A 23,774-nucleotide genomic window follows, 5' to 3' on the forward strand; every position below is an offset into this window, starting at 1 on the left:
CCCAGGAAGGAGTCTGAGGGAGTAGACCTTGGCTGCCAGCTACAGGGTCTGTAGGCTGGAACCCAGAGTAGAGGATGGGCCTGGGTTTCCCTACCAGCCACCGAGGAAGGTGAAGTGAAACCTCCTGAGGTAAGTGGTGTAAGAACAACAGAGCCCAGCAACAGATGGAAGATCTGCTATAAGGTAACTGGACTCTTACACAGGAAGGGGCAGACTAAAATGTAACCTGGTTGAAGGGCCAAGTTGCAGGAAGAGAGACCACTGAAGTGACAATAGGCAGGGGTCACCTCAGGGAGTCAGCTGCTATGTCACGCCCAGCCACAAGGAGATGCTCCTGCACTGAGTGAATTCCTTTACATACACCAATCCATTTCTAAAGGTATGTTGCCATTGCAACTACAGCTGTGATTGTAGCACAGGTAGGTATACTGTAGTAGCTTTAATCACATGTAACAACAATAGTGAAGAGGTGGTGGCATGGACTTGTATTTGAGCTAGCTGACACTTTCACTTGAAGTATAGAGATACCACAGAAGTCTCTTTCAAAACTCTCAAATTTTTACAATCAAAATTTGAGTGTCTAAGATTGAAGGTGTTGAAATAAAGTACATGCCACAAGAATCTACAATCACCTGATTAACAGTGCTAAGATTCTCATGCTGGAAGTGACTTAGATTTAGTAAAAATGTAAAAAAAACAAAAAACCCACTTACATTGTTTTTTTGTGAATAAGGTTATAAACAGCATCCCACCAGGATCTCTGCCTTTCACTACAGAGCTGTTTGCTCACTGGTAGTGGTAAAAATTGAGGTTGATGTGAACTGTAGTGAGTATTAAATGTCTCTTGTAATTGTAAGTGGCTAGTAAATATCACTCCAAGAAGAAATACCTGTTTTCATAAAATAAATACATGTTATACTGTGCAAATCTCCATAGCATAGTAAATTTCAGTGCTTAAACGGTTTCCTTACTTCGAGGTCCAATATACAGATTGTTTCAGGAGCATTGGTCTCAAGTCTTGATGTTTCCTGGGGCAAGTGAAAAAGTTGTTTTAACCACTTGCGTATTGCAGGTAAGACTGACATGGAGTTCCACTGTAAACCAAGCCACGTAAGGTGCTGGAGACAACCATTGTGCACCCTAATTGCGCCTAAACAGAAACAAATGATTGTTTACTTCTAAGATCTGTATCAGCAGCATCTATGCAAACAGTAAACTGATCAAAGCTGCATCTTATTCCATTTAAAAAATTCTTAAGTCATGAAATGTTTAAAAAATGATAATCCAGCCAAACATTTTGGTTTCCTGCCTTTGAATCTACTTCTCTTTCTATGACTAAAAAAAATATCAATTGTTTAGGCCCCCAAGTCCATTCCTCAGAAGCAAAGAGATCCCATATGCTATCCCTGGAGGATAATTTTATTTTAAATATAAAGATGCCATCACCATCTTATGTATGCAGTATTGTTGTAGCCATGTTGGTCCCAAATTATTAGAGAGACAAGGTAAGTGAAGTAATATTTTATTGGACCAACTTCTGTTAGTGAGACACACAAGCTTTCGAGCTCACATGGAGCTCTTCTTCAGATCTGGGAAATGTATTCAGAGCATTACAGCTAAATACAAGGTGGAACAGATTGCTTAGCATAAGTAGTTAACATATTTGCAGGGACCATTAAGGTAAAGTGGCCAATTAATATCCCTCCAGTCACAGGGGAGAAAGAAAGGAGGGGGACGCTGCTGCAAGTTGTTCGTGGGTTACAGGATGGGTGAATGCTTTTCATAAAGCAATCACTATATCTGACCCATCAATCCCCATCTGCAAAGGAAACACGCACAACACTTTCAAAAGACGAGACTGGGAGTGTAAATTCATAACTTTGTAGACACTAAAAACAGACAGAACAGACACGCTCACTTTATTACAGAAATCTATAACCCACTAACAACCCCCCAGGCTGCTCCCCCACACCCTGTGACTGGAGGGGAGTTAACAGGCCATTTCACCTTGAAAGGGGTTAACAATATGTTCCACCTTGTATTTAGTGTGACACTGTGGGTAAGTCTGCACTGCAATTAAACACAAGTGGCTGGCCTGTGCCACCTCACTTGGGCTTGCGGGGCTCAGGCTGCAAAGCTGTTTCACTGCAGTGTAGATTCCCAGGCATGGGCTGGAACCTGGGCTCTAGGATCCTGCAAGGTGGAAGGATCCCAGAGCTTGGGCTCCAGCCTAAACCTGAAAGTCTGCACTGAAGTGAAACAGCACCTTAGCCTGAGCCCCACAAGCCCGAGTCATGTCATGGGTTTTTAATGGCAGCATAGACATTCACTCAGAGTACATTTCTCAGACCTGAAGCAGAGCTCTAAGTAAGCTCGAAAGCTCGTCTCTCACCAACAGAAGTTGGTCCAATAAAATATATTATCTTACCCACCTCAGCTCACTAATCAGCATCTTAAACGTTTTTGTCTATGTTTGCATTTCTAAGCACTCAAATAATTACCTGTGCTTTGAGGTAAGTAAGTTTGGGAGAGGGGGACCATGAGCAGGTGACAGAGCATGAAAACTCTAAACTTCACTGCAAATGAAGTCTTATTACCTCCATGATTTTGCTGTAAAAGTTCTGATATTATAGAATTAGATAGCGTTTCAGACATCACCTCAGGCATCATAAGTGTACATGCTGCATCAGCCTTAACAATAGTCACTTGGCAGTATCCCAACATTTATTTCATTTTAACCACCCCTCATTCCCAATCTCCACTTTTTTCACTGTATAAAATGTATGTAGAAAGAGCAAGTTTGTTTATTTTAGCTATGTTTATACTGGGGCAAATAAGTTTATAATTTAAGACCAACAGCTGCAAGCTTTCTTGAACATTACACATTTCATAAATAGACAAAATGTGAGCTAGTTGGAAGCTTCCAAAGCAGTTTAATCAAGGGTCTGAATTGTTTAAAAAAAAATTAAGATAGTGCTTGAACACAGACAGGTATAAAGGATTTACCTAAAACACCAAGTTTTCTGAAGCTGGACAGACTCCACAAGCAGAAGTGTTAGTTTGTAGCTAACAGTGCTATCTTAACTGTACGTTTTTAATTTAGAAGCGTACAATTAAAAAGATATCCATTTAGGTCAGCTTCTTATTTCTTCAGTTCCCTTTTTGAAACAAGATTTGTGTAAGTACTTATTCTCCCAGAATATAGCTGCTTGACCAACTCTCCAAAGTAACTACCATTTCAAACTGACCACCCAGCCAGGACAGGCCAGTAAGTCTGCACAACACACTGTTAAGATGAAAGTAGGGATGCTAGAGAACTGTATTTAGAACTGCAAACTCACTGGCCTAAGAAATACCTTTCCTCTAGGTCTAGGTGTCATCTCTGTAATACTGCATACATTTCCATCATCAGAAGCTCCTGAGTTAGCAGTCCTTTATTTTAACAAAGGGGTTGCTAATAGATTATCCTCTTCAAAGAGTTATGGCTCTTGAATGAACTTCCTCTTTTTTTTGTCTCACAGCCAGGTTTAATGATCTTCTACAGATACTCCAAGGCTAATATATTTCCCCTCAGGCATTTCTGAGAGAAATGGGTTACTTGCCTGAGGCATCTGTTTTCATATTTGATAAAGTCTATGTTATAACCATGTTGTAGATTGACAAAGTTGCTATTTGTATAAAGGCCATTTCTCCTTGGTTGCAGTCTGTATTATTTGCAGGATTTTTCTTCAAATCAGAAGAAACATAACACTAAGATATAGAAAGTAAGTGTAAAGTGTTCTTAAGTGATGCTTCTTACCAATATCATATCTGGCTAGATCCACATGGTTTGGTCCCTGTATACAGACACTTCTGATATTATCAGTGCTAATGAAAGTTCTCTCTCTAGGAGCTCCATTCTCAAAGAGTGCATCACATAAAGTAGATTGCCCACTTTCATTTGCAAAAGACTCCACAATCTCTTTATAGAAGTCTTGCTTGCCATGGCTTAAGTTTAGCAGCATGTGACCTGTAAAGTAAAACATATTCACGCAGAATTATTTTAAATATGAGTAGTGCAGTGAATTAAGATTGTTTAGTAGCAAGCATGTCTCATCAGGTCATTAATCCAACATGTCAAAGATTAAAGATTATGGGTGAAATCCAGGCCCCAATGAAGTCCATGGAAAAACTCCAGACATCAACTGGGCCAGGATTTTACCCCACATGTTTTCAAGTCTTTTTCATGCCACCCTTTGTGAGGCAGTCAGACCAAAGAATTCTTAAATTCAATCATCTAAACACGAAGATATGGAAGTCTTTGTAGTACTAGTATAACAAATAGGAAAGCCAGGATTCTTGGTATTCCGGGGACCCTGGAATTACCTTCAATATGAATAGCCATGGCTTAAGTAGAATGGTCCCTTGCAGAGCAAGGAAATTTCTGAAAAGCACCTCATCCTGAAGTCCTTTAACCACAATGCATTCCCACAGCACAATCCCTAGCCTAGAATTTACAACTTAGGTTAATGACAAAGAAAAAGGTGGCTCAGAAACAATGGATGGTGTGATGGGGAAGAAAGACATGGTAATAACAACAGGAGCAGGGCATAACCGTTAGTGTCTGTAGGGGCTATGGCAGAAACGATTTTAAGGAGACTGAGGTAGCGACTTCAAAAGTTTTATATCTATTCAAAAATGTGAAAGTTTTTGTATTTTAAGAATGTTGAAACAGTTCAAAAATGAGTGCAGTGCACTGCTAAGTTAAGAAGAAGATATGGGAACTTAAGTGTGTCATGATCAGACTCACTTTTTATACAAACCTACTTGAAGCTTTGAACATTTTTCATGAATTTAAACAGCAAAATGTTTATGTATAAATTTCAAATCACTAAAAAATCCATTTCTTGTATATACCATTTGGAAAAGAACATATTAGTTTTGTTTTAAACAGTTGCAATTAATATTCTTGTTACCAGACTGGCTCTGTCGATCACAGGCTAACATTTCCAGTATATCTTGTCCAGCTTGATCTGCCTTTATTAGTTTTGTCTTTGGTCTAGGGACCTGGTGGGAATTACATGAGAGTCAGGAACCAAGAAGTTACTGCTTCAAAAGTTAAACTCCCCTCTAGCTTTTTGTTAGTAAAATAGAAAATCCAAAATTTATGTTTATTGAACATGAAGGAAGTTTATCATCATCATGACAAGCTACTATTTTTCAGTTACCAGACACCTCCTTCCGGCCCCCCCAAAAGTTCTTCTTAATTAGCATTTATGTATGTATTTTTGCTAGACATCTCTGGGAAGTGTAAATTAATAGCAAAATTAAGCTGGCATGAATACAGACTATTCCCAGATTACAGGGGCCAAGGTGGAAGGAGATATTTTGATTTAATAAAGTGAAGGATTGAGGCCCAAATTCTCTGCTGTGTCCACAACACGCTGGGTGTGGGGCACACAAAAGGATCTGTGCCTCCTCAATGCTGGGGCCAATTTTACACTGGCAGGTACATGGTGTAGTTGTGTGGTCTCAGAGCAAAAGGTGATACATCTGAGGGGATAAAAATGCTAACCAGTTAGAGCCTGATTACTTCTGATGAGAGCAAGAGACAACACATGCACTCACCTACCCCAGATTTTCTACAACAAACTGAAAGGTGGTAAAATATTCTTCAACAGCTGTAAGACATGTACTTAGAAAGTGCTGCTCATCTGAGAAGAACTACAGTTCAAAATAAAATAAAAATGAGTTCTACATCAACTAATGCATAATACAAAAACTGAAAACAGCTTACTTGAAAAGCTATAAGGTAACACAAAGCTGCCAGTTCAGATACAGCTCTCCATTGCTTCTCACTGTGCTGGGCCATTTTCAACAAGAGAGTTCCAGCATACAAGTAAAAGTGACCTCTCATTTCCAGGAATGTAACAGACAGCTCATCATTCCCATTCACATATGGTTTCACAGACTGAAGAGCATGATCAAAACTATAGTACAAACAAAAAGTAATTAAAACTAGACAATTTGTATACTAGTGGTTTCAGACTTATTGTTTTGTCAGTAATATTATTTAACTAGTAGGTTTGCATGATAGTGAATCAAATGGCTTGATGCATCAGAATCTCAAGTTTTCAAAGCTCTGAAATTTTTTTTTTAACTACTCCCATGAGCGAATCTTTTGCTTGGATATCTTGTCCGCCAACTCTTGAAACCACTTTTTTTAGCAAGGACACCCCCCCATCCCTTAAGTCAGTTCTCCCACTGGCATCGCCTCAAAAATAAAAAGGAATTCTTTGAGACATGACTGCACCTCGTAAGCTGGTGCTGAGATGGGGAGAGAAGAGTGAATCATTTGGGGCAAAATTAAGAATGAAACAAACAGTAAGTGGTGGTAAAAGGGACATGCAGAAGGTGATTGGAACTAAGTGAGCATATGATCTGAATTAACCAAAGCCAGGAAAAATCTGATTAGACTTTTAAATGTAGGAGGAGGTTCTGCAGGAACTTGAGTAGCAGCTACAGTCTGGTACCTGAAGCACATATTGCACAAACTCCATTCCCGGGAGGTTTCCCAAATGCTAATTAGAGCAAAACATTCTTTAAGTGATCCAACAAGATCATAGCCCATCTTGGAAAGGTTTCAGATGTATTCATTCAAGCCCCATGGGATAAGAAGGCAGAAAACAACAAAACCCCAACAAACCAAATGGGTCTACAGATAATACTGCCAAGAAATACTATTAGATGAGAGGCTATGTAGTAACAGATAGTATCACAGCAGCAAAAAGCACAGGACACTATGTATTTCTCAGCTGGCTACCCATTCAACTGCTAACCAACTCAAACCTGTTTTGCTTCAGAAAGTTAGAGGAGATAAAGCAGTCCAAATGATATGGCCTACCCCTTGTCAAGCAATATTTTCCAATCTTACAGTTTGTGTGTCCTAGCAGGCACTAAGTAATCAACTACACACTTGTCTTAAAGTCACTTCCTTTAATTTTTTTTTTTTTATATAAACTACTGTACAGGTAATAAAGAAGCTAAGGAAAAAGATGACTGAGTATGGGCACACACAGTTCTCACCCAAGCAGAAATACTTGACTATTCACAAGTTACATAAGCCTAATTATTTTCCAAAAAAGTCTCCGGCTAGAGTGTCCTTACCCATTTACTGAATAATTACAGATAAAAATTTGCGGGGTTGGAGTTAAATTTTTCAGATGTCTGAGCCAAAAGCATGAGACATTTCAGACCAAAGCGAAAATTTGTTCGAGAAGTCTAGTTAACAGATCACAGGAGTTTGGAAGGAAAGTGTCATCTCAACGCTGATTGCAATTTTGCTACTGGGATACTGTATGAGTTGAGACGTTCAAATACTTCACTGTGTGAATATTTGTAAGTGCAATTTAGTTCAAAAGAACTTTTACACCAAACACTGAGACAAGACTGTATGCAAGCTGATAAGTGCTTCTTGTCTTGTCTTTTTTGATGATGAAATCTCCTCTTATGCTTAGGGCCCTACCAAATTCAGGGTTCACTTTGGTCAATTTCACAGCCACAGGGTCTTAATTGGTCAATTTCATGATTTCAGATGTAAACATCTGAAATTTCATGGTGTTGCAACTGTGGGGGTTCCGATCCAAGAGAGGACTGGTGGAGGGTGGGGGCCAAGCCAAGTTGCAGGGGGGTTGCAGGATTGCCATATTCACTTCTGTGCTGCCTTCAGAGCCCAGCTCTGAAGGTAGCAGCTGCGGAGTTTCCTGAAGCTGGAGGAGGCTCCTGGAGGTGGAGGTAGGTCCAATCTTCGCAGTGCTGCTGGGAGTGCCCCAATCAGGGGCTCCTAGCTGCTAGTCAGGGCCAGTGGTGGATTAACGCATGGGCCCATGGGGCATGTGCCCAGTAGCCCCGGACAATATGAAAAATGGGTGCCCCAGCCCTGGCAGGAGCCACAGGGTGTGGAGGGGCAGCCTGGGCAGGAGGTGCAGAGGCTGGAGCTGTGGGGGATGGCAGTCTCGAGCCCCGGCAGGACTGGGGAGGGATGGGGGAGGGAGGGGAACAGCAGCCCAGAGCCACAGCAGGAGCGCAGAATCTAACTCTGGGGCTGCTGCAGCGCAGAATCTAACTCTGGGGCTGCTGCAGCGCAGAATCTAACTCTGGGGCTGCTGCAGCGCAGAATCTAACTCTGGGGCTGCTGCAGCGCAGAAGTGAGGGTGGATACAACCTCTTCAGTTCCACCTGTGGAGGTGGGTCTAATCTCCCTCTGATAACAGCCATGCAGGGGAAGGACAAGTCCTGGCTGATTTCAGGGAGATCAGATTTCACAGGGAAGGGCCTATTTCACGGTCTGTGACACGTTTTTCCATGGCCATGAAATTGGTAGGCCCTACCTATGTTGCTTGAGCAATATTAAGACACACTTTGGTTACTGTACAGCCATGAAGTATTCTTTCTTACTAGATAAGAGACAAGCCAGGGACCATATATAAGCTTATGGGAAAAATATTGCTCTGGGTCTTCAAGCCTAGACTAAAGTGAAGAGATAGGCATCAGTTCCAGCCCAGCAGTCAGCAGACTGAAGACAGATGCACAGCACCAGTCAGAATAGCATAGGACAGAAGTACCAGCCTCAGCGATTACTATGGAGTTTTTTTTAAAGTCAGTCATTTCCCTCAACCACCTGTACACTGAAAAAAAGGTCTGTTTGATGCTCCATAGCACAGAATGACACCTCTTCATAAGAGATTACCCAAAGTCTTTTACAGTAGGAATGTGATGAAGACAGTACCTTGCAAGTGATTCTCTGCTTTCTTGAACATCTCTAGTAGAAAGTGTCATCACCACAAGGTTGGAGTAGGCCAGCAGCAGATCTCTGTTGGTGTTTCTCCAATTACTTTTTTCAGACTCTGAGTCCTGTGCAGATTCCAAATATTCCTACAAAAGATTTACCAGAGACATAATTTAGTCACCTTTCTTGGAGGTGGCAATAGTACCACCCCTAGAGCACATTTGTTACATTCACAGAATATTCCAGTTTGCAAGGTGGGATCTTAACATCCAGTTCTCCCACATATTTTCCAGCAACAAAGCCTCTCCACCAAAGATTGAAGTGCTACGCCAACTCTGTTCAAGAGACACACCAAACAGTCTTAGGGATATTACATTTGATCTTAATGTAATAAAGCAAGGAGAGTAAACTGAAATTCCTTTTGCTTTGGTGGACTTTAGTTTAAAAAAAAAAAAAACTCTTCCATAGGCCCCGTGTTGTCCCCTAGTCCCCCACTACTTGTAGGATAGATACTAGTTCCACAAAAGAACCAGCCTAATATAGAAAACACAAGAGATTTTCCCAAAACCACAGTATGGATTTAACAAACCTTAAGTGTCTGTACAACACACGAACACCACTGCAAGCTTGATCGCATAGTAATCTTCTTTTCTGCCTCTCGACAGTGAGCCACAGCATCCTTCAATCTTTTATTTGAACGGTAGAGCTCTACTAGCCTGATATTTACATAGACATCATCTGGTCTTGCATAGAGTTCTGACTGTATCAGATCAAAAAGCTGATTCCATCCATCTTCACCTTTACAATCCAATAACTGTTCCTATTAAAAACAAAGGCAGTGCGTTTTTAGCATCTCATTTTCCATTTAAATTTTTTTTTAAATCACTGACCACATGACAGGACAGTTTCCTTTATCATTCCCTACTCTTAGCTACCTGATTATGCATAGACCAAGTGGTTGAGAGTATGTCAGGTTTTAAGACATTTATATATGAAATGAGAGTTTGTATAATTTGCTAAGACTTAATAGCATTATTTGAGATTTTTTTAAAACTATTTTTTAAATATTCCTTTATTGAAGTAAGTGCACAAGGAGTCTCAGAGAACCCTGTCAGATCTAATAGGATTTTGGTTTTACAGAATATTATTTTCATTATATTCCTATTCTATACCATTGTATCTAGTCAAAAATTCATTTTTGTTAAAGCAGAGTTAACTTTTAAAAAAGACAGACGATTTGAACTACATTATTGCTGGCATACATTAAAAAACTAATGCATTCATACACAAGTCAGACCACAGATGCTTAGTTACCTGAAAAGATCAAACTTCATTACTCCCATTCATAAGAATGGGAGTGAAGATACAGACCCCATGTTGGGAAGAAAAATGCAGCAACAAAAAGTTATTTAAAAAGCAAATATTTATCCAAGTGTTTATTCAAGAGTACAGAAAGTAGGCAACTAGCCAAATGCCATCAAAAAAGCTGCTACATTTCTGCACACTAATCCCTCAGATAGGAAAAGCTACACAAGAAAGTGTCTGTGATGGACTTCTGACATTTAAGTGAAAACAATATTTTTATAGATCTATAATCAATACAGAGTTAGGGATTCTAACAAATTGAGATGTCCACAACTGTTCCCAGAAAACACAAAAACAAATAAGCAAAGTGAGAGAGTTGCTGAGGTTGAGCCTGGTACTTGCTAGGTAGTCAGCCATAAAACCAGATCAAAAAATATATCACTAGACAAAGAAACCAGTAACAGTTTAAAGGTCTGCTACTTTGCTACTTGTCAGAACTAGAAGTGCTGTCATGGACCAGGAAGTTCTCCCTACATCAAGTTCTGAAGGAACTCAAATATGAAGTTTCAGAACTAACTATGGTATGTAACCTATCATTTAAATCAACTTCTGTACCAGACGACTGGAAAATAGCTAATATGATTTTTAAAAAAGGCTCCAGAGGCGATCCCAACAATTACAGGCTAATAAGCCTAAATTCAATACCAGGCAAACAAACTATAGTGAAGAACAGAATTATCAGACACATAAGTGTACATGATATGTTGGGGAAGAGTCAACATGGCTTTTATAAAGAGAAATCATGCCTCACCAATCTATTAGAATTCTTTGAGGGGTTCAACATACATATGGATAAAAGCAATCCAGTGGATATAGTGTACTTAAACTTTCAGAAAGCCTTTGACAAGGTTCTTCACCAAAGGCTCTTAAGCAAGGTAAGCAGTCATTGGATGAGGGAAGGTCCGCTCATGAATCAGTAACTAGTTAAAAGATAGGAAACGAAGGGTAGGAATAAAAAGTCCGTTTTCAGAATAGACCAGTGGTTCCCAAACTGGGGTTTTCAGAATGTTACAGGGGGTGCGCCAGAAAAATTTCACTAATGGCACCCAGAGGACCCTGGGCATTGGAGGCAGCAGGTGGGACCCGGTTGCAGGGCAGACAGCCCAAGCCCCAGGGAGAGTGAGGCAGGGCAGTTGGGGCTGGCAGCCAGAGCCCTGCCCCCGTGAGCAGGGGAGCCGGCCGCCCAAACCTCAGCGCTCCGCTCGGGACCTGCAGTCCGAATTCAGTGGAGCTCAGTTGACTGGGGCGGTCAACGGGGTCCAGCAGCAGGAACCCCATGGAGTGCGGAGGAAATTTAAACTTAAATCCCTGGAAATATTCATTTTTAGGAGGGGGCTCACAAGATTTCACAATTTAGTGAAAGGGCTTTGCAGGCTGTTAAAGTTTGGGAACCACTGGAATAGAGGTAAATAGTGGTGTCCGCCAGGCGTCTGTACTGCAACCAGTGCTGTTTAACATTCATAAATGAACTGGAAAAAGCGATAAAGTGAGGTGGCAAAATTTGCAGACGATACAAAATTACTCAAGATACTTAAATCCAGAGCGGACTGCAAAGAGTTACAAAGGGATCTCACTAAGCTGGGTGACTAGGCAACAAAATGGCAGATGAAATTCAATGTTGATACATGTAAAGTAATACATATTGGAAAATATAACCCCAACTGTCCATACAAAATGATGGGATCTAAGTTAGCTGTTACCATTCGAGAAAGATCTTGGAGTCATTGCAGGTAGTTCTTTGAAAACATCTGCTCAACATGCGGCAGCAGTCAGAAAAGCTAACAGTATGTTAGGAATCAGCAGCAAAGCGATAGCTTAAAATAACTGCATGCATGTTAGAACTTTGTAATTATAGCACACCTCAAAATTTCAGTTTACCTTCAGTCTGTAAACAGCAGGGCTTCCAGGGAAGAGTTTAGAAGCTCTCTCAACCCAGTATTTTGTTCTTCCATCTGTAACATCATTGTCACACAATAATTCCGCAATCTTCAGTACAAGATCTTTTTGTGTTGGGTTCAACTCCACTGAACGCTAATATTTCATCACCACCACAAAAAAACCAAACAGCTGTTATTTTTGTAGTTAGTATGAATTATGAAGAATTTCAGCATATAACTAGATAAACAGAACAAAAAACTACTCAAACACTCATCAGTACGTACTTTTACAGTTTTAAGTGTGCAACGAAAGCAGCTTCAAAAATCTGTTATAGTACTACACTTCGCAAGATGTATTGGACATGTTTTTAATAAGCTTATTTTTCGAAAAGTTATTAGGTGAAGAAACACATACTGGTAGTTTTACACCTTTATATGCTTATGGAATAAGTCAGATCAATGAGTTTTGGTCCTGATTCTGTAACGCAGTACTGTAATGCAGTTTACTAGCAATTGGAATACACACCATAAAGTTATAGGGATCCCTGTTAGGAAATCCCAGGGCAATCTTATTTTGCCTTATTTTGAAAAGTATTCTACCAGCCTAAACTCCCTATTAATCAATTTTCAGTGTGGGAAGAAGTTAATGGTCAGGTTTCTTAAAGATCAGCTCTAGGACTGATACAGTATACAGTTACTTCTGTTTGAATTTTCTTTACACTTATCTTAGATATTGCATCAATAGTGAATTTCCTCTATTTCTTTCCATGTTTTTAATTTGTGCATTTGACAGTACTGACCATAGTCAATTTTGTTTTCCCACGGCTAGCAGGTTAGTTTCCTTCTTTGGTTTTGCTGGTCTTTAACACAGCACCAGGGAAGAGAATACACATTTTGAGAGTGAGAAAGAGGAAAATATAACAAGAATCACAAAAAGCTGTCACACAAACTCAGTGCTGCAAGAAAATGAGCTAAAGGTCTTATTACAATTCATTAAAGGGTTAGATATTTTTATGAATATACAGTTAGATAGGATAAAGTTCATAAGGACTAAATCCTCATGCTTTAGAACATAAGCCAGTCAATCAACCAAGATTAGAAGTAAAAATTCCCCCATAGGCATGTTATTTCTTAACTGTTCATTTGAGGGAGGGTAAGGGGAGACGAAGTGGGTATTCACCCATGAAAGCTTATGCTCCAATATGTCTGTTAGTCTATAAGGTGCCACAGGACACTCTGCCGCTTTTACAGATCCAGACTAACAGGGCTACCCCTCTGACACTTGGTAAGGGGAGAGTTATACCGGTCCCTGAAGCAATAGCCATTGTCCAGATCCAGATCAATCACTGGTATGATTCGTGACTATTTTTACAATGCACATTAGGTGAACTAATGTAAGACCCAAACCTGCTTTTCTACAGATATGCCAGAATGTTTACCAATTAGTAGAAGAATTTTTTTCCCCAGAGTTAACTTAACATGTGCGGAGGTCCACAGGTTATAAAACTGAGTCTTTCTAGTAACTTAAGCTAGGAAAGAGAAATAAGTGACACTAAACCCTTCTGGGATTCGTCCATAATTCAAGAATCACCTGATTTCATCATTTTACTTCTTACCTTATAGCAACCCACAGCTTTTTCTATGTTATCTTCAGCTTCATAGAGCTGGCCCAGAAATTTGTGTGCCTTGGGATCTCTCTCTTGTACATTAAGGTAAGTAGATATGTATCTGTAAGAAAGCAGTTACCATATCCCTATGTAAGGAATAATTCTGAAACAAAACCTGAAACAGACAGTTAAACAACGTAAATAGTTCACTGGTGCTCTGGACTCTGAGGGTGAAGAGCAAGCAGTGTGTTTAGTTCCAGGTATCTGTTCTGGGGTCTCAAAAAAAATTAACCAACATTATTCTGATATGAGCCATCATTACCTGTTTGCCAGAAAATGTGTGTGTCTAATAAGGGAGACTTGTGATAGCGAATCACTTAGAAACAGTAACTTACGGAAACTAAAATATAAAGTTCTGCTATGCTGTTTGAATGACAGCTGTCTAAATAAAGAACACTTTTCAGTCCCTCATTTCCAATTTTCCTTCAGGTTTCCCCATTAGTGATTCAATGGATTTGTATCAAATAAGTGCTATCAGCACTGTCTGAAAATAACAGTTTTGATCATTCAGTATTAGGCATCAGAAATTGCTTTGTAACAATACCAGTATCCATTTAATTTCTATAGCAGTAAAGCTCTTTGGAAGACAGAACAACATATACTTTACCTTTTAGCAAGTTCATACTCTTTCGCTTCATAATAGAGTTTAGCAAAAAAGAATCCTTTCATTGATTTCTGGAGGGGAAAAACATTAATGATAAATAAGCTTAAAATATTTAATGTCTATATTTTTGACCCAAAATGGTTTAGACAAAGTTCCCAGTTAACATATACTATATTAAGTGATTAAACTTCAGACACATCAGTTATCAACCCTAGTCCAGTTTTTCATTTTGGTCTGTAATATTCTCCCCCATAACATCTTTGTAGAGAAAGACCTAATACCATACTGATGGTGTACATTTGGGAAATTACGGCTACCCAGTGAACCAGAGAAATTCATTCCTTGGTTGTAATAGGAGCACTTCTGACAGGCAGCTAACAAAAACAGTGAATGGGAGACAAGATGGGGTAATTTTGGTCACAATACAATACGCTTACTGCTGGAAAAGCTTGTTACACATCCATCCACCAGTAGGGAGATGATTAATTTCTTAAATTATACACTGCAACAAGTCTGTCATCAAACACTGATATTTAACTAGGACACAGGAATCCCATAGTATTCCCAAACTACACTACTCTTGATTACTCCCTGATAGTTCTCCCCGAAGGGAAAATTTCTGCTTGTGTCACAAAGATATAGTTGTGGCCTGATATTAATACAGATGTTCTGCAAGGGAAGGGAGAAGCAGCCAAAAGTACTTTCTCTCCATTCTACCACCCACTGTATCTCTAACAGTAGAAGATCATCCTTGTGCCTCAAGAAAAGTACTTGTGGCACCTTAGAGACTAACCAATTTATTTGAGCATAAGCTTTCGGGAGCTACAGTTCACTTCATCGGATGCATAAAGTGGAAAATACAGTGAGGATGTTTTTATACACAGACCATGAAAAAAAGTGAGGATGTTTTTATACACACAGACCATGAAAAAATGGGTGTTTATCACTACAAAAGGTTTTCTCTCCCTCCACCCCACTCTCCTGCTGGTAATAGCATATCTAAAGTGATCACTCTCCTTACAATGTGTATGATAATCAAGGTGGGCCATTTCCAGCACAAATCCAGGGTTTAACAAGAACGTCTGAGGAACAGTGGGGGGGGGAGGAGGAATAAACAAGGGGAAGTAACCTATTTCCCCTTGTTTATTCCCCCCCCCCCCCCCCCATTCCTCAGACATTCTTGTTAAACATTCTTGTTAAAGTTTGTGTGTGTGTTTTTTGGAGGGGGGTGAGAACCTGGATTTGTGCAGGAAATGGCCCACCTTGATTATCATGCACGAAGTGAGCTGTAGCTCACGAAAGCTCATGCTCAAATAAATTGGTTAGTCTCTAAGGTGCCACAAGTACTCCTTTTCTTTTTGCGAATACAGACTAACAGGGCTGTTACTCTGAAACCTGTCATTATGTAGAGAGTTGTCACTTTGGATTGGCTATTACCAGCAGGAGAGTGAGTTTGTGTGTGGGGGAGTGGAGGGTGAGAAAACCTGGATTTGTGCTGGAAAAGGCCCAACTTGATGATCACTTTAGATAAGCTATTACCAGCAGGACAGTGGGGTGGGAGGAGGTATTGTTTCATGATCTCTGTGTATATATAAAGTCTGCTGCAGTTTCCACGGTATGCATGCAATGAAGTGAGCTGTAGCTCACGAAAGCTCATGCTCAAATAAATTGGTTAGTCTCTAAGGTGCCACAAGTACTCCTTTTCTTTTCACTTTAGATAAGCTATTACCAGCAGGAGAGTGGGGTGGGGGGAGAGAAAACCTTTTGCAGTGATAAACACTCATTTTTTCATGGTCTGTGTGTATAAAAAGATCCTCACTGTATTTTCCACTTTATGCATCCGATGAAGTGAGCTGTAGCTCCCAAAAGCTTATGCTCAAATAAACTGGTTAGTCTCTAAGGTGCCACAAGTACTCCTTTTCTTTTTGCGAATACAGACTAACACGGCTACTACTCTGAAACTTGTGCCTCAGTTGCTCCTGTACAGAACTGCTGGAGCAGGAACATGAGTGAAACTGACTAACTCCTGTCATGGCTGCTGTGGAGCAGAGAAACAGGCACTTCTTGAGAAAAGAAAGAAGAAAACGGAGATGAAGAGTAACAAAAAGGAGGGGAGACGAGAAAACGCAGTGAGGCTGTATCTTTTTATTTAATGGCAGAGCATCAGCTTGTGACTATCGAGATCCTTTCTCCCTGGACCAACAGAGGTGACATACACATGCAGATACTACAAACTCAGGCATGAAGGGGAAGGAAGGAACACTTTATTTATTTATTTCTCTAGCAACTCATTCTGGTTAAGTGGAAGACCAACACTGACAGGATAATGAAAAATCCAACTCCAGATCTTCTAGGTGAGAGCGAGTATCACTTCAAAACAGAGTTGTTGGTGAATGAACAAGATTAAAAGGTAAAATGGAAGTCTCTGAAAAGTCTCAAAGAAAAAAGGTAAAATCAGAAGAGGTGAAAGATGCAGAGAACCAAGGAGGAAATAAAGGACACCAGTGAAAGCATTCCAAAAAGAAGTGGGTAAAGAATGACAAAATAAATGAACTGCTAATTAAACACTAAGTTTTGATTTTTGTATTTTTTGCTACAAACTTAATTTCACTTGAAACTGTAGCAAAAAGAAACAAAGCAAACATGCAACCCTTTTTATCTGTATGACGCTGTAGGAGAATGGTTCAGAACATACAGCCAGAAGCAGCTGATGGAGCCAAAGTCACAGTGAAAATCCACGATAGATCCCAATCTCTGTTTAAAAGGATATTTAGTGCAAAAGTTTATCCCCTCTTTGGGATTTGGGACTTAAAGACAAAATAAATCCCAAGGCAAACTTGTAAATTTCTTGGAGCACAGACCAAAAAATCTCTGCGCTCAAACGATAAAGTGCCCACAGAGTATGGAAACAACTGATAATTGCTCGTTTTTCCCTCAACAATTAATTCAGCCAACAGTAATTTCTACTCCTCTATCAAGGAAGACAGAAGTACAAATAAACATTTTAGATATAATGAAGTTTTGGACTTTTACATGCAAATTGGGTCCAGCCATCAGCTACTAGCAAGCCTCTAACATGGCACCAACTGGAAAGGGCCAAGTACTTCTCCTTCCTACTCCTTTCAAAAACATATCCATCAATGCTAACAAAACCAAGCTAAGATCCTATCATATTTCTACTGGAAGTCCACTTAACTTATTTCTGAAATACTGGCATCAGCTCAGGAATCTTTACATTTTCTCAAATGTTTTAATAGCACCTGTTCATAAAAGGATTGTATTGTGTATCCCTTCCCATATTCACAATTGGGAAACATCCTTGTGTCAGCTACAGCAATTGCTTATTAGTGAGTGTGACACTAGAAAGATTCAATGTATTTTTAGTTTTCTTTAATGCAATTCAGGACCTGGAAACAAAGAGAGCCAAAAATCACATGACCAACCAGATCTCTGCAAGCCACCAGCAAATGCTCTGAGGAACACTGGTGGTCCACAAACCACAGGTCCAGAACCACTGTATTAACAGCAAATGAAGACAACCCAAATAATTATCTATAAAGCATGTAGGAACAAGGTATTATTGGACACCAAGTGCTTCTCTGGAAAGTGGATGAACTATTGAGGCAGAATTAAGAATGGTAAGAATTTCTTGGTTTGTTTGTATCATTAAGTTCTCAACCACAGTTAAAAGAAAAAAGAAAAAAATACAACCTTAATCACATTTAAGATCCAGGACAAACATAAAATGACCCATTACATTCTAAGCAATTCCAATCCCTCAACTTTCTCAAATCACTCATTAGATATTAAATTTCTCTGTTTCAGCACAAAGATTATTTATTTTTGAACAAAAGCATGCATTTTAATTTTTTTACTCTTTAATAAGACATGTTTAGTTTTTAATCTTCTCCATAAATACTATATTATTGGACAAATGTGTTTGATAAGTTTGAAATGGTCTGGTGAGCCACATTTCTTTACAATTTCAAGGGATAGTTCATTTCAGTCCCTTCTTAATTTTACAATACAGGACAAAGGAAGAATGAGAAGTACCTATTTTCCATTGTTTACTTTGTGTACTTACTATACAATCAGCTACACCATTACCCATATAAAGTCAGCATTCCCTGTTTGCGTGGGTCTTTCGCACAGTGAACAGGAGCAAACATTAAAAAAAGTGTGATGTAACAACAAATATCTGTTAGGTGTAACTTTTAAATTGAATAATTTGTTGACATGGTCTCTGTTGTAAAAGGCATCTGAATCCTATGACTTCCACAATCAACAAAATCTCTGCATGCGTATTTCAATGAGATAGTAACAATACTGTGTGCACAAAGCCTGCCTAAAAAGATTATACATTAAACACACTGATGTGCCTACAAAGCAGTACATAACACTGTTAAATTTCCTGCCACTACAATATAGAGCATTTACTAATAGGACTAAAACTACAGAATAAGTGTTAACAGTCAGGTTTTAAGCATTAGATTGATCTCTGGCTTTTCAGAATTAAATGTCTATGTTAAACTATATCTGTGTGACCACTGGTGATCTGGAGAGCATCTTCTGGGGTCTGCAGAGAGATAACTGGTGACGCAGAACTAGCTATAATTTTCATTTCTAAAGTGCATTACCAGATAAGAATGTAATGCATTTTCAGCTAATTCCATGTAAACAATTGTGATCGTTGCAATGGGGTTGTTACAAGCCCATGAACAAGCAGGGAGCTAGGTCAGCCACTTTTTATTAAAATGTGATCCACGTTTTGTGAAAAAAAGTTTGAGCCCATGAATTACCGCCCTACAGATTAATAACTCTGAAAGCTAAATTGCACGGTTTTTTTTTTTTTTAGAGCAATACCAGTGTTTCAGACACATCAAATCTGCAGCATCGCATTAGCGACTTAAATCCTTTCCTTAGCAGAAGCAGCAGGGCGAGCTTCCCTGCACGATCCCATCGCTCTCCCCCAACTCAACCGCGGACGGACGGACGAAGGGCTGAAGGAAAAGCGCCCACAGCCCAGAAGATGGCTCAGACCCGTCTCGGTTAGACTCCGGGGACCCGGCTGCTACACTCTCCTCCCAGCCTTGGCTACAGCCCCACCCCCACCGCCAGGGCAGGGGCCCGGCCTTGCAACCGGCCCGCAGAGCGGGGGGCCCCGCCCACACCGAAATGAGGCCAAGCCAACGACGTTGGAAGCCGGGCTCCTGTCAGACACGGGCCCGGGACTCGCTGACCCTCCCGCCTCCCTGTCGCGGGCGGGGGCCCACCCCGTGGGGCCCCGCCGGTGCCGGATCGGGGCAGCCGCCCTCCCCCAGCCGCCCCTCGCGGGCGCCAAGTCCCTTCACCCCACCGCCACCGGGCGCCAGCGGCAGCCCGCGCCCCGCGGCGACCCCGGCACCCGCTCCCCGCCGACTGACTCGCCCCGCTCCCCGGCCCTCGCTCTTGGGGAACAAGCCGCCGCCGCCGCCGCCCCGCAGTCACCCGGGCGGGGACCGACCGACCGACCGACCCCCTCCCCGCCGCGGGCCCGGCTCCGCTAGCGGAGCTCGCCGGGGACACCGGCGGGCCGCTCACCTCTTTGGGGGAGGGGGCCGCGGCCTGCACGGAGGCGATGTACCGCTCCACCTCGGCCTTGCTGCGCCTCATGGTGGTGGCGCGCGCAGAGCCGCTCGCTCGCTCGCTGAGCGAAACGCGAAACGCCGCCGCGAGCCCCCCAGCTCACGAGCCGCACTCGCGCTGCGCCCACGGGCGTGAGAGTGGGGAGGGGGACGCTCGCGTGCGTAACGCGGCGCGCTACGTCTGTGTGCGTCGTCACCGCTTGCGGAAGCAGAAATGACGTATATCGGCTGGGCCGCCCCTCTCCTGTCCTGAACCTGGCCCTGGCCCTTCGCCTCTCTCCGCGCTCGCGGCGGCGCGTTCCTTGGCCAGTTTCACAGTCCCCGGGAGCCAATCGCAGCGAGCGTTTGGGGTGGGAGGCGGCGGGGGGAGAGGGTGCGCGTGCCCGGAACCCACGTGTACAGCTGCCAACCGCGCTTGCTGCTGGACAGTGTCAGGGAGAAGGGGGTGGGGGAGGGGAAGGCCAAGGCCTGTCACCTCTGGCTGGCCTGGTAATAGTGTAAACCGGGGAGGGGGGTCGGGCTGGTGCGAAGAGGCGGGCGATCAGTTGTTGTCCGTGGCCACTGGCGGCAGGACAAGACGTGAAGGGGACTCAGTCTGCAGCCAGGGAGGTTTAGGTTAGATCTGAAGATAAAACTTTTTTTTAACTTTGAGGGAAGTTGAATTGTGCAACAGGCGTGGGAGGGCGGTCCTGGAGTCCCTGCCGGGGGGGGGGGGGGGTGTGTGTGGCCAGGTTGGACAAGCACCTGTCAGGGGTGGCCTAGGGTAACTCAGTCTTGCCTCAGCGTTAAGGGGCTGGACTTACGTCCCCTAAAGCCAGTGGTGAGCTGGAGCCGGTTCCGGTTGTTAAATTTAGAAGCCCTTTTAGAGCCGGTTGTCCCTCACGGGACCTGCCGGGGGCGACAACCGGTTCTAAAAGGGCTTCTAAATTTAACAGCCGGCCAAAAGTGGTGCCTTAGGTGCTGACTCCATGGGTGCTCCAGCTCTGGAGCACCCAAGGGGAAAATTTGGTGGGTGCAGAGCACCCACCGGCAGCCTCCCGCCCCACCCCCGGCCCCAGCTCACCTCCGCTCCGTCTCCTCCCCTGAACGCGCCGCCCCGCTCTGCTTCTCTGCCCCCCCACCCCCAGGTTTCCCGTGAATCAGCTGTTCGCGCAGGAAACCTGGGAGGGCTGAGAAGCAGGCGGCGGCTTCGCACTCAGGCCCAGGAAGGTGGAGGCGGAGCAGAGGTGAGCGGGGTCGGGGGGGGGGGCGCGACGAGGGCCGCTCGCGCTGCAGGAGGTAACCCAGGGAGAGGGAGGGGAACTGCTCCCCGCCCCAGCTCGCCTTCGCCTCTCTGGGCCTGAGTGTGAAGCTGCCGCCTGCTTCTTAGCCCTCCCGGGCTTCCCGCGTGAACAGCTGTTTCGCGGGAAGTCGGGGGAGGGGGCGAAGCAGAGCGGGGCGGCGCGTTCAGGGGAGGAGGCAGAGTGGAGGTGAGCTGAGGCCAGGCAGGGAGCTGCCAGTGGTGCACCCACCAAATTTTCCCCGTGGGTGCTTCAACCCCGGAGCACCCAGGGAGTCGGTGCCTAAGGCACCACTTTTGATGTGATCGGTGGGGGTAGCAGTCACTGCCCCTGCTCCCCCCCAGCTACACTCCCCCACCCCTAGGAGCCAGAGGGACTTGCTGGTACTGGATGCTTCCTGGGAGCCGCCACAGGTAAACGCTGCTGGGACTCCTCACCACCCAGCAGGTCCCTCTGGCTCTTAGGGGCGGGGCGCGGTGGGCACCCACTGCGGTGGCCCACAAGACCCTCCTGCCCGGTTCTGGGGGCAGTCAGGGGACGGGATGGATGGGGCAGGGGGTCCGGGGGAGGGAGGCGTCAAGGAACGAGGAGGGTTGGATGGGGCAGGAGTCTCTGGGGGTGGGGGCGGTCTACGACCCCCTCATGGGGTGAGGAGGGAACCAGTTGTTAAGATTTTGGCAGCTCATCACTGCCTAAAGCCCTGCATTTCTACGATACAAAAGGGATGATGAGAGGCTGGTAGGACTCATGGGAACTCTGTGTCACAGGACCGTGTTTCGTGCATCAGATCAGTATGCCCAGTAGAGATTTATTTCTGTGACGTCATTTGTTTTCAACTGTGGCCATTGTCATCTTCAGTTAATATTCTTCTGAGATTCGAATTTATACATCATAGGATTAATCCTCAGACCAAGCCTATGATTGACTACCTGGAGCCATTATGATGTATTTATCATGAGTCCAAGCTACTTCTATAACTGTATAACTGTTTCCTTCAGCTCTCTCTCTGTACAGCACCCCGACCAGCAAAATTATCCAGGAAGAAATAGGAGTCCATTTCCTTCTTCCTTAAAGCCAGTATTAATACATGATCCCATAAGACAATGGTTCTCAATCAGGGATATATGTCTTCCTAGGGTACACAGGGTCTTCCAGCTGGTACATCAACTCATCTGGATATTTTCCTAGTTTTACAACAGGCTACATAAAAAGCACTAGCAAAGTCAGTACAAACACATTTCATGGTAAAATGAGAAAGTAAGCAATTTTTCAGTAATATTGTGCTGTGACACGTTTGTATTTTTATGTCTGTAAGAAAGTACTTTTCAAGTGAGATGAAACTTGTGGGTACAGAAGACAAATCTGACTCCTGAAAGCGGTACAGTAGTCTGGAAAGGTTGAGAGCCACTGCTGTAAGAGACCCTAGGAGCATATGTCAGATCAAATAATAATCAAAATTTGGGGTGGGGGGATACAACCTACCATCTATATGTAAAGCAGGTGAATTGTAACTGGGAATATGAAAATAAGCCTCCTTTAGGAACTTGTTTAGATGTTTCAGATGGAGCCCTGTTTGTTCCTGGTCCTCGAAATAGGATGAGGAACAACAGTTGATGTGGAATTGGTTGTAGTGCTCTGAAGTACATGATTAGAGCTCTACCACATTCAGGGCCATGAAAAATTCGTCACGGACCGTGAAATCTGTATTGTAGAGGGTAAAATCGCACAAAAGACCAGATTTCACGGGGGAAACAAACATTTCTCAAATTGAGCGTCCTTACCCAAAAGGGATTTGCATGGGGGTCACAGGATTATTTTAGGTGGAGTCACGGTCTTGCCACCCTTACTTCTGTGCTGCCTTCAGAACTGGGTGGCCAGAGAATGGCGGCTGTTAGCCGAGCGTCCAGGTCTGAAGGCAGTGCCCCGCCAGCAGCAGCACAGAAGTACGGATGGCGTGGTATGGTATAGCCACCCTTTCTTCAGTGCTGCTGCCTTCAGAACTGGGCAGCCGGAGAGTGGTGGCTGCTGACTGAGGGCCCAGCTCTGCAGGCAGCAGCCCAGAAGTAAGGGTGGCAATACCCTACCATGACATCCTCTTAGAGCCTCTTACTCCACCTTTTCATGTTCTCTGTATGTATGTATGTATCTTATCTTCTTACTATATGTTCCATTCTATGCATCTGATGAAATGGGCTGTAGCCCATGAAAGCTTATGGTCAAATAAATGTTAGTCTCTAAGGTGCCACAAGTACTCCTGGTTTTTTAGGACTAAATGGGAGGTCAGGATATGCCACTGACTTTGTACATGTATTATAACATTTACACAGTACCTTTACCACACAGTGATATCCTCAGTGATTCCCAGGTCTTTTTCCTGAGTTGTTACAGTTAACTTAGAACTCAATAAGTGTATGGATTTAACTTACTTTTCAATGTCTATTGCCTTGCATTTGTCATCAGTGAATTTCATATGGGATCATGCTAGCCATTTACTAGCTTTGTTTGGGCCCTCTGAAGTTCCTTGGTCTTTTCTAGTTTTGATTATAATTTGTAAGGAAGATAAATGTATTCTGCATAATTGTTAAATGTC

At 42.9% G+C, this 23,774-nt stretch overlaps 1 protein-coding gene and 1 long non-coding RNA gene across 5 annotated transcripts in view; one reads left to right on the plus strand and one right to left on the minus strand.

Moving 5' to 3' along the window:
- Window positions 1-20,197, minus strand: part of RGPD4 (RANBP2 like and GRIP domain containing 4) — a 66,204-nt gene extending 46,007 nt beyond the window's left edge. The window contains exons 1-11 of one of the 4 annotated variants that reach the window (XM_073350884.1): window positions 19,861-20,194; window positions 14,284-14,351; window positions 13,626-13,737; window positions 12,011-12,163; window positions 9,357-9,587; window positions 8,768-8,913; window positions 5,777-5,969; window positions 4,956-5,046; window positions 3,800-4,009; window positions 972-1,150; window positions 714-889 (exon numbers count right to left, since the gene is read on the minus strand). In XM_073350884.1, coding sequence (XP_073206985.1) covers window positions 714-889; window positions 972-1,150; window positions 3,800-4,009; window positions 4,956-5,046; window positions 5,777-5,969; window positions 8,768-8,913; window positions 9,357-9,587; window positions 12,011-12,163; window positions 13,626-13,737; window positions 14,284-14,351; window positions 19,861-19,932 — 1,631 coding nt within the window. In that variant the 5' untranslated portion in view covers window positions 19,933-20,194. Of the gene's footprint in view, window positions 1-713; window positions 890-971; window positions 1,151-3,799; window positions 4,010-4,955; window positions 5,047-5,776; window positions 5,970-8,767; window positions 8,914-9,356; window positions 9,588-12,010; window positions 12,164-13,625; window positions 13,738-14,283; window positions 14,352-19,860 lie in introns of those variants that run through there. The other 3 variants (XM_073350899.1, XM_073350892.1, XM_073350910.1) reach the window with 3 other exon arrangements.
- An 846-nt stretch (window positions 20,198-21,043) lies between these two features.
- LOC140914062 (uncharacterized) overlaps window positions 21,044-23,774 on the plus strand; it is a 46,211-nt gene continuing 43,480 nt past the window's right edge. The window contains exon 1 of the long non-coding RNA XR_012159754.1: window positions 21,044-21,130. This is a non-coding gene — a long non-coding RNA (uncharacterized lncRNA). The remainder of the gene's footprint in view (window positions 21,131-23,774) is intronic.

This window comes from Lepidochelys kempii, chromosome 1 (genome assembly GCF_965140265.1).
Source record: "Lepidochelys kempii isolate rLepKem1 chromosome 1, rLepKem1.hap2, whole genome shotgun sequence".
In the NCBI taxonomy this organism is placed as follows: domain Eukaryota; kingdom Metazoa; phylum Chordata; order Testudines; family Cheloniidae; genus Lepidochelys; species Lepidochelys kempii.